Here is a 12,093-nt window from a genome sequence, read left to right on the forward strand (position 1 = left end):
TAATAGATGAATAACTTATTTCTTATTAAATGACCTCTAAACGACTTTGGTCGGATAAAATTCTTTATTAATTTTTTTTTTTCAAACTCGAAGCTAAAAAACAAAATTTTCATTTAAAGAGAAAATAATTTTATTCATGACACCATATTCTTTGATGGTATTTTATATTTTCTCTATCTTTTCTTCCATTTTTTCTTCTTTCTTAAAAACAATATATATAGCAAAGGAAATCTTGAATTACTTTGCAAATAAAAGACAAAGAAAAATAGAGTTTTTAACATGTGGGGTTGTATAAATAAAGAATTATTTACTCTATTGGTTTCAAAATCATGTGACTTAGTAGTTCCTTTTTTATATATATTATTTATTAAAAGAAGGTCTTTCCAATTAATACTTTCAAATCATAAGCGAGTATATATTAATATATATTTATTGTATTAGAAATAAATGATATAAAATCCCCATTATATCTAACTAAATATAGAAATAACTTGCATAATATATAAACATGTTTTTTAGTTTTGAAATGTACGAGCAGATACTTAAATTTGTAATAAAATTGAATAAGCAAAAATGTGAATTTTACGTGTGATAATGCAGATATGACATCACGTAGGGCTCAAATTGTCATGTAAAACGTAATGTAGGAGACGTGTAGAGGCGGAGGTACACTATCTTCATCAAAAAATTACAATTTACACCTTAAATGGTTAAATAATACATTTTAAACGCTCTTAAGCACACTAAAGTCTCCTATCTCAACGATATCTTTGGATCAACGCGCGCTGCGTTTGTTTTTTTACATTTTCAAAAAGCTCCTAATTATGTTCTAATTATAGTTAATGAATCAATTATATTTTTAATAATTCAAACTAAATATTATCTATTAAAAATCTTGATTAGAGACCTAATCATGATTAATAAATATTTTTTTTCAACAATTCAAAACTCATATTATCTATTAAAATAATCTCAAATTAGAGACCTACAACTTTAAAATACAATAAAAAAAACAGTAAACATTAAATTTTGATCACTTTTTTAAAAAAATTTAAAAGTAATTATTTAATTTAAATTTAATTAGGAATTTTTTTATGCCGCTATTAAAAATGAAAAAGGCTCTATATAGAATTTCTTTTTTAGAAAAACTCGTTTGATTTTACTCTTTATTTTTCATATCTTGTTGTTAAGTCGCCATAGATTGGTGAAATCTTGAAGTATAAAAGTGATTTCATCATAAACGGAATTTTCTCTTTCTCTTTTTTTCTTTTTCGTCCACTTCCTATTTAATAAACATGAAAATTCAAGCTAAATCTTTCGTGGTTTGATTTTTAAAAAATTTAGTATATTTTTTCATTAAAAAATTTAATTGTTAATGTTACATAGTTCGATTTCAAAATCTTAGTGCACCCATACGTCAAATTATTTTTTTACCTATGCGATTCTTGAATACCCTTCGTGAAATTTCTGGCTATGCCACCTGAAGACATGTGTCTATTTATTCAACTTTATATGAGTTTAAGTTTCTATTTTAAGCACACCAAAAATTAAAAGACATAAATATAAACAAAAACCAAATTTAAAAAACATATTACACCTTAATTTTGCTGAATTTTTTAACAAGAGAAATATACATTAATGGAAAATCTTTTATTAGCTTCTTACAATCATAAATAAGAGAATTAAAATAAGAATTATTCAAAATATTCCCTTTAATATTTTAATGAACTAATTGATTTTTTTATACCAATTACCAAAAGGATATTCAATAAAATCTCCTCTAATATATATCACTAAGATCAATTTTTTTTAAAAATAATAATTAAATTTTTTATCTTAAATATTCCATAAGATTTTCAAGAAAGTAAATATGTGTCATAACCGTACAAGAAAAAAAAAAGTTAAAAATGTTTTTTTGATAAAAAAATACTATAATAAATTTTTATTAAAAAAAAATATAAAAATAATACCACATCAAACGGGACAATAAATTATTCACTTATGTATGGCCTATGGGGTTGATCATTAGGAAATGATTAATTAATTAACTAAAGAATTAGGAAGCAATTTGTAGGGTCCACATAACACAACAAAGAGAGCTTGATTATATTTATTTTTTTTACTTTATTCAATAATAGTTAACCCCTATACTAAAATAGTTATCCAACTATATTTATCTAATCTATAAAATCAAGCGATAATTTATTTTATCTTCACTATTAAATTTTATTTATCACTTAACACATTTTTCAAATTATTAAATTTAATAAAGTTAAAGGATAATATAGTAATATTATTTATGCATTGTTTCTCAAGAGGCGTATTTAGTCAATAAGGAACAACTATTGTTGGACAGCGAGTAGAGTATATATTATATTATAAGAAAGAGGATGTTTGCATTACACTATAAAAAAAAATTCCGCGCTTTAAGTTTTAACCTGAAAATCGGTAGATTAAATATAAATTTTACCCCTACTTCAGAGATAGAAAAATAATTTTGTTTGATCGACCTTTAGCTGTTCAAAAATAATAATAATTGAAATACAAAAAGTAACATATACTAGCAATCTACAACTACTAGTATTATATATAAACGACAACAATATAATGCACGATTACTTACCAAGTTCTTATCCTAATTCACTTTCATTACAACCTCCTATCTAAATTTATATCATCAGTAAACTCAAATTGTATCGTATCTTGTCTAATATTACTTTTCCCGAATATTTCTTCGATCTATCCCCTTTCTTGAAACAATCCATACTCAGCCTCTCACACATGTGCACTAGGGCATTTGGACATCTCCTCTCACATGTTTGAACCATCTCACTGTCACTTTCTCGAATTAATTCTTATTTTTTCGTAGATATCCTTAAATATGAAGTTGTGTTTGATTGTACTTTTTACGGGGGAAAAAAGAATATTTATTTAAAATTATGAAGATAAATTGGAAAATATATTCTAAGTTGTTTTCCTAATGTGGAATCCAAATCAAATTGAATTTGGAATTTTCTAAAGTCCAAAAATTGCTTCTTAAGCAAAGTGAAAAAATATTTTGAAAAAAAAAAGTAAATATAGCCCTAGCCAGATGTATATATAATGTACAAACTTGTCATATACGATGTCAAAATTAAAAGATTATCAAACTAAGAAACATGTATTAATTTTAAAAAAAAGATAAAAAAAAAAATTAAAATAGAAGGAATACTTATTAAGGAATATAAAATTTAGCCAATTTAAAGTTTCTAAAATATATATATATATATCTCACCAACCTATTCATGATATTGATATGTATAAAGACAACATGCATTTTTTTCAAGTAAAAAATTTAATATTCTTTTAATCATATCAAACAAAAAAAAAATTAGTTAAAAGATAAAAACATCACTTAATATTTCTATTTTTTTAAAATTAATTTAAATTAGAAGAAGTACCATATAAGGAATTTGAGTTAGAAGTTTGGTCAATTTTTTTTAAAAAAAATTCTTTAATAAAATTTCATAATATATCTCCCCACCCCACCCCCAAATTAGAGGAAACATAGCCAGAGAATAATTTAAAAGTACAATTTAAGTCAGTGACATTAATTAGTACTATTTATGCTTAGATTGTAAAGCCTAAAATTCTACAAAGTCTTTAATGCAAACAAGGGATTTGTACTCTCTGCAATTTTATTTTTATTTTTTTTTAAAAAAAATTATTTACTTAATTAATAATATATTTACAATTAAAGATGAATAAGAAATCGTTTTTCTTCTCCCTTCTTTATTCTTCTCATTATTTTATATAGTTTCATAACAATGTAGTTTATATATAGATTAGAAGAGTAAATGATAAATTAATCCAGATATTTATGTAAAGATTTTCTGTAAAGAAATTATTAAAGATAAAATAAATTAGGTAAAAGTACATATTTCTTATCTAATGTTGTAATATATTTTTTTCGCGATTTTTTCTTAATTCGTATATCATTTTGAAAAATATCAATAAAAATCTAAAATATCTTAAGTTATATATATGCATTTGATTGCAGTGTATATTTCATTTTTAAAAAAATATTCTAAGCACTTGACATGATTACTTGACATAATTCTGTCCCTGGTTAAGTGAGCTTTGTTTGAATAATAGCAAATTTATAAATTTATTGATATATTCGTACAGTTTAGCAGATTTCATTTAGATTTAAAAAACAAGATTATACAACGAGATAATAAGATTAAAAGAAATGAACGAAAAATGAAATAAATGAGATAATAAGGTGAAAAGGAATGAATTGGTTAAGCGAGCTTTGTTCGAATAATAACAAATTTATAAATTCATTGATATATTCGTACAGTCTAGCAGATTTCATTTAGAATTAAAAAACAAGATTATACAACGAGATAATAAGGTGAAAAGAAATGAACGAAAAATAAAATAACTGAGATAATAAGGTGAAAATCAATGAATAAAATATGAAATAACCAATAAATCTGTTACTTGTATTTGATAATTAATCAAGTTAATGATTGATAGGGTAGTGTAATCATAAATGAATTGTTTCTCTAGATTAGTGATCAGTGAAAAAAATAATTTTAATAATTTATCTATTTTTCAATAACAGTATGCGGTTTGATATAAATTTCTTTTATAAATGATATAAATTCATTGACCAGAGATTAGTTATTTTTCTTGATAAAAGATTATTATTTTTCTTTTCAAATATTGTCATGGATAATAAAGAAAAAATAATAATAACTCATTCAAATGATGAAACTTCCTTTTTTATTAGAAAAAACACATGAGAAGAAAAAAGGTTTTCTTGAACATTTCTATACATATCCTTCTATATATATATATATATATGAGAAGATGTTTGGTATATGTGAATTCAAATATTTCATTTCACATATACCTAATTTTATTCAAATAAGAGCAAACAAACATAAAAGTTCAAGAATGAAATGTCTCTTGTTTTTATTTTAGTTGAAAACCATGTGAAGGACATGTATACTATATTTTAGAGTATACTTTTTATTTATTTAGTTTTTTGTGTTATTTATAGAGAAAAGATATACAGATATTTTCTTTTAACTGTAGATAAAATATCAGAAATACATCTTAATATACCCTTTTAAACTATTCTAAAAAGTGTATTACCCTTCTAAACTATTCTAAATAAAAGGATTAAACTTATTTTTAAATTATGTAAAATGAATAAAAATATTCTAGATGATAGAAAATGTCGTTATTGTTACTTAACCGGTTAAAACTATCTTTTTTGAAATTTATATATATATATATATATATATATATTTCTTCTAAACAAATTTTCCCTAACATGATTTTTAAATTAAAAAATATTTATCTTACTCAATTGGAAAAATATTTTAAAATAAAAGTATTTTTCCATTTTATTAGAATTTTTCATCAAAATTTAAATGAAATTTACTGACCGGGTTAGTTTGATGACATAAAATAATTATTATCAAAGTATTCAGATAATATATATATTTTTATTTAAAATAAAGCCACTTTAACTAATAAATAAATGGAGAATAAACTTTTTTTTTCATCTCATTTTAATAATTAAAATAGAATAACTTCGTGTAGCTTTTAAACTGGTAATATATATCATATATAAAAGATTAAAGTGACCCCATCATAGGTTTTATTATTTTGATAACCTAAAACTAATTCCTTCTATTTCTTAATCTTTTCTGAGTTAACATAGGATAAATATTTTCTAATTTTTCTAAAAAAAAAATATTTGTTTTGGTTCTCCCCAGCCCCATTCTCTTCGTAGTAGGGCTGTGTATCGGTCGATTTGATTCTCATTTCGACTTATGGTTATTGATTTGTAAATATACTAAACCGTTAAGAATCATTAAAATATTGACTTATATTCGATTGTCGATTTAACCGTAAAGATTTGACACAAAAAATAAATGACTAAAAATCACTTAGAAACATGGTGACATACCAAATTAACAACCACACGAGTTGATAGATTGTATCTTGCTCAAAAACAACACTAACACATTGTAAATAATCGAAAGTTTGAGACTGCCAAAATAAAAATATATATTATTGAATATAATTTAATATTTCTATTGGTTATAAATTAAGCCATTAAGAAAAAATCTTAAACCGACAATTGAATAATTGAAATAATCATAACCATTAAATCGATAACCTATTATCTATGAACAAATATAATTATTTTAATTTAAAGTATAAATTTCAATTTGATTTTAAATAACCCTACTTCTTCATAGTTCAATCGGTCTCTATTTCATTGTCCAAACAATTTTTGAGTTGAAAAATAATTGTATTTCTTGAATCTTAGCCCAAATTCAACCAAAAAAAATAATTAAAAGTCCCCCACTTATAATTCTTTTTAGAATAGAGTTTTAATTTAGGAGAAGTTTATTCAATGGAAAGATTCAAATTTTATGAGACTTATTTTATTTTTATTGGGTCACACACTTTAAAATCCAAATTGTATAACCTGAGTTTTTTTTAAAGCTCGAGCGACATATTCAAACTGATTTGTATTATATATGTTATGTATTGTATAGAATATGTGGTAGAGGCGTATTCAAGATTTTAAGATCATGGATGCATTTTTACGAAAAGATGGATCTAAGATATAAATTATATTGGTTTAACATCTACTCAGTCCATCCACTTTTATCTGTCATGTTGCGCTTTTCGAAAATTTTTAAATTAGACTACATTAATTCAATATTTTAAACAAAAAATTTAAATATTCAAAAATTATATGAAAAGTATTATAAATTGAAATTTTTTGCATATGTCTATGATGAAAAATTGCATCTTAAAATGTTTGTCCAATTTCTTATAGTTTGACTCTAAAATAGAAACTATGACAATTAATAGTGGACAGAGGGAGTATGTTCTTATCTCTAAAAACCATTAAAAATTTTAAAATTATTGGTACAAAGTTATTTTTTATATGATAATATTGAATGACCAGAAAAATAAAAATATCTATAATATCTCTTTTATTTTAGGGATAATGCACAAGTACCCCCTCAACCTATGCCCGAAATTTCTGAATCACACTTATACTATACTAAGGTCCTATTACCCCCCTGAACTTGTTTTATAAACAATTTCTCTACTCCTTTTCAGCCTACGTGACACTATCTACTGGGCTCAACGTGTGTTGACATTTTTTTTTCAAACTAGTGTCACGTAGGCCAAAAAGGGATAGAAAATTATTTATAAAATAAGTTCAGGGGATAATAGGATCTTAATATAGTTTAGTGTGTCTCTGAGATTTAAGACACAGGTTGAGGGGTACTTGTGCATTTTCCCTTTATTTTAAAATAAATTGATCTTTTTTTAATTAAAAGGTATTAAAGTTATAAGGGTAAAAATGTTCAAAAGGTAAAATAATATAAGTAAAATACCTGATAAGATTTTCTAGCCAATAGGATTTTTACTTTATTATCTATTCAAACCACTTAGATCAGAGGTGTTACCCAATTATAAAAAGAAAAATAAAATATAAAAGGTTCAAATTTCTAAATTCACTTAGAGAGGTGGACCCATCATCATCGCACGAGATTATATGATACTTCAAATGTGGGTTCATATATCTATATTTAAATATTTTAAAAATTATAACACTATTTCGAGAGGAGAGCACAGATTCACGTGAACTCGATAACCTCCTCCTAGATAGGCCTCGAGCTTGTGTCTACTTAGCATACTTTATACAACTTTAATTTTTTTATTTGTGCACACATAAAATTTGAGAACATAAATATCAGCTATATCAAATTAAAAAATATATTTATAGATTTTATATCAAAAATAAAAATCTAAAAATTATAATTAATAAAGAAACTATAAGTGTCCAACAAAATTAATTTTTGCTAGGAGGCACTAGTATTACTTTTTGACATTTTTGTTATCCACAATCTTGGTGACTATAACATTTTATAAAAGCCAAGTTCTCAACCACATTTTCCTCCAAAGCAATTTTATCCACAAACCATATAAATACATGTCATAAAGAGTGAACCAAAAAAATCACAAAAAAAAAATGGAATTAACTACAACTTCACAGTCTATTTCTTATGCTAATCTCCCAAAAATACCATCTTTTTTCCCTTCTAGAGTTACTATTTCTTCTTCAAATTCAATTAATTTTCTTGGATATAATTGCATAACCAAAAAAATAAAATGTAGTGCTAGGCAATTGAGGCATTTTGGACCTATCTATGCTTCTATGGTTGAAAGTAATTCAACTAATGGTTCAGTATCATGGATTCTTGAATTTATAGGTATGTGTTCTTTTTTATTTAACATGTAGTAGTTTCTTTCGTACACACTATCCTCTTCAGACTCGACTCGTAGAATTACATTATGTTGTTATTGTTGTTGGCGGTGGTGGTGGTGTGTTAGTACTTTAATTGTAGAATGGGATCGAATTTATGAAATGCTAGTACTCTGTCCGTTTTATATTAATTGATCCATGTTGACTTGATATCACTACATAAAAAATAATCATTCGCGGCAATTAAGAACTAAATATGTATTTTAGCGGCAATTAGTACTCTTTGTATATGTCCTCAAAGCCTTTAGCGATATTGATTCTAATAACACTTAACTAATGCCGATAAAGATTTTAACACTCTTTATTAATATCAATATTTATTGCTGCTAAAAGTTATTTTTATTATAATGTATGTCGCTTAAGAAAGGTTATTAGAAGTGTATTTTACTAATTAACGTTATTAACGATGTTTTGGAATTTTATATTGGACAAGTACAACTATTGTAATTATTTAAAACTAAGGGCACTTGATTTACTAAAATGGACAAGTAAAATGACATAATATAGAGGTCAAGTAAAATGAAACGAAGGAGTAGTACTTAAAAGAAAAAAGGGTGATGAATGGAATGAGTCCCGCCGGTGAAGGACGAGAACCCTGGACTTTTTACCTAGACAATCCGACTCTTTTTGAGCTAGTTTTTGGATGTGAATTAGGTCTAAGATCCGTTTGGTTAAAAAAAACTGCACTTAGGAATGTTGCCTAAAGGTCAATAAAATGGGTGAAAAGGTTGTGTTTTGACGGTCAATGAAGTCGTTGAAAATGACGAAATACAATGCTAAGTGATGTCCTCCATCTGCCTAGACTTTTGGTGAGTAGTGTTACTAAACTTATGCTGTTTTTCTTTGTTCTTGACTTCATTACTATGGCTCATACACAGTGGCGTAGCTACATGGTTGTCAGGGTGTCCAATTTAGAAAAAAAATATTGTATATACAAATTAAGTAATACACGAAATGATTAAATAACATATATTGAACACCCTTAATACAACAAGCTATTGTAGCCTAATGATTTCAGACGCTTGTAATGAGACAATGCTTTGCGTGTTTGACTCTCACGACTAGTAGCAAATGTTTATCCCACTTTTGTTGTGCTATTTCTGGATACCCTTTGTGAAATTCCTCCGCCACTGTTCATACGCTATATGTACTGCTAATTGTTGATCCATTGAAGCAAGATAATCGATGTGTATAAGCTGCAGAGTATAGTATATGGTTAACGACACGAGGAGTTTTTAGCATTTTGTTTGATGTTTAGTTTAGAGCTATTGACTTACTATCAAATGTTGAATACATCAAAATTAAGGTGATGGAGACACAAGACACATTGGTTCTCCAACTGCAAAGCCGCGCTCTCTTGAAATACCTTCCGTAAGTAGTATGATGTGATGATCCAGTTTCCTGTTTCGACGTATGTCATGTATGTTAACTGCAAGTTCTGTTACACATCTTTAGGGTGCAGTAATTGTTGGACGCGTTGCTGATAAGGCTGATGTAGTCATTCCGGTGCCTACAGGTAATAAAACCATTCGTGTGATAGCTTATATAACCTCTCGTTCTAATTCAGTCCTCTCCGAACTGTCTGGGAAGTTTTCTAATCACACGACTCACCAACTTGATCTTCCGTGGCACAGTTTACTGCAACTTTTACACTATCGATGCTATTTAACTTGTTATAACTGGTTGCCTCTCTTCTTTGAGGTGACTCAGTAGTAAATTACACCGTCAGTATACATAAGTTAAACTCTTTCTGAATAAGAGAACAAACTGTTGCCAAACGAAACGTTTAGTTTCTGCTTATATCTGAAAATCTGTTGATGTACAAACAGTATCTGCAATACATGCTCGGCTGCAGAACATGGAGGACTATCTCGTAGTGACAGATTTAGACAGCACGAATGGTACTTTCATCGGTGAGAAAAGGCTCGTACCTGGTGTGGCTGCTGCTGCATTGCCTGGAAGTCTCGTGACGTTTGGTAAAAGCTTTCACCGCCCTGCTTTCCTTTTTCTCACATTTTATCAACTTCGTGTGTCTACTTCTTCATATGTTGAACCAAAATCCTAGCTCCGCTACTACTTGTTACATCATCTTTGTGAAGAAAAAAGCATACTTTACAATAGTTCTTCTATCTTTCATTTCCATTCACTAAATTCTTTTCTCATACTTTCTTATGATTTATGAGTGGTTGTATTGTTTGCGCGAGTATTTAACTTATATACACTGACAACGTAAGCAACATTTAAACCATCATCATGTTCTAAATTTTCTGTTTTTTTGGTTTACTAGTGTCACTTATTATGAGTTAGGTGACCTTAATACTCTTAAAAGTTCATTTAAATCGTCAGTTTATAAAAGTTAAAACTCTTGTATGATACGTGTTAAACATCCTACTACCCCGAGTTGATTAGTCTTTTCGAAACATCTTGTCATTCAGGGGATACTAATTTGGCGATTTTTCGAGTTGCAAAGTTTGAGAAGATGGAAACTAATGCATCTGAAGTTGAAGAGGAGGAACCAAGTAGCACTTAAAAAGAGCCCAGAATTCTATTATCTGCAATAATTTTGTAAACAAAGGAAACATATATATATATATATATATAAATGTGATTTTTATTGAACTTATGCTATCCATTTTCTTCTTGACTTTGAGGTTAATTACCCTTTTGGTTTTCCACTACTAGAAACAACTGTATTTCATTAGTGAATTAGTTAGAACATGATGTTTTCATTCATTTTCCGACCGAACCGGCTCACTGGGAAAATATATGTATTTCCATCACGAATCGCGAATCAGAGAGAAATTTGTGCGATAAAACATGATTTTTCCATTCATTTCCGACTGAACTGGCTCACCGGGAAAGTGTATGTATTTCCATCACAAATCGCGAATCAGAGAGAAATTTGTGCGATAGAACATGATTTTACCATTCATTTCCGACCGAACCGGCTCACTGGAAAAATGTATGTATTTCCCGAGAAATTTGTGTTATAGAACGTGATTTTTTCATTCACTTCCAACCTAACCGACTCATTGGGAAAATGTATTTGATAGGAATAGATTCGTACTGAAAAGAACAGGAATTTTTCTAATTTTTTCACACGAAAACATTTCTAATCCTTTGTTTAAAAAAGAATGATCTCCTTTCTTTTTTTAGTTTGTTTAAAAAAGAATGACCTCTTTAAAGACCAGTTTTATACGTTCCACATTACTTTAATTTAAAACCACAAAATTCAAAGATTCTTTAGTTTCTTAAACTTCGTGTCAAGTCAATCCAAGTCATTCTTTTTTAAAAAAGAAAATATTTTTTTTCTCACCGATTCAATTAAAATATATATATGAGAATAGCCTTAGAACATTTTCCCACCAATTTGTGTATTAGCCATGAGTTTTGTTTCTTTTAATTGTCCATGTTATGGGAAGAAATTTGCTAGTAGCTATTTTTTTTTTGGACCAACAATAAAAAGAAATTTCTCTAAATAACTGAATTAATGAAATAAAGCTTTTATCACTTCTTATATTTAGCCCCACCAATTGGATATTAGCCCAATACTATTGCACTTATATGATATTTTCACTTCAAAATTTGGTCAATGTTGTAATCATTTGGGTAACAAAGATGGAGAAAAAGCAAGTACTCATATTTTACATGTTTCTTCCATATGAAACATGGTTGCTTATGAAATTTATATAAATCACCAAAAATTACAAACTAAAGTTTTCATAATCCAGTCCAAA

The 12,093-nt window shown here is 27.0% G+C and overlaps 1 protein-coding gene across 1 annotated transcript; it reads left to right on the forward strand.

Moving 5' to 3' along the window:
- Window positions 1-7,958: 7,958 nt before the first annotated feature.
- Window positions 7,959-10,975, forward strand: LOC101252420 (zeaxanthin epoxidase, chloroplastic). Its single transcript, XM_004228427.5, has 5 exons — window positions 7,959-8,303; window positions 9,663-9,727; window positions 9,812-9,872; window positions 10,186-10,332; window positions 10,792-10,975. The coding sequence occupies exons 1-5, from the start codon at window positions 8,063-8,065 to the stop codon at window positions 10,884-10,886; spliced, it is 609 nt and encodes a 202-aa protein (XP_004228475.1). The 5' UTR covers window positions 7,959-8,062; the 3' UTR covers window positions 10,887-10,975.
- Window positions 10,976-12,093: the final 1,118 nt, after the last annotated feature.

Source organism: Solanum lycopersicum, chromosome 1 (genome assembly GCF_036512215.1).
Source record: "Solanum lycopersicum chromosome 1, SLM_r2.1".
In the NCBI taxonomy this organism is placed as follows: Eukaryota; Viridiplantae; Streptophyta; class Magnoliopsida; order Solanales; family Solanaceae; genus Solanum; species Solanum lycopersicum.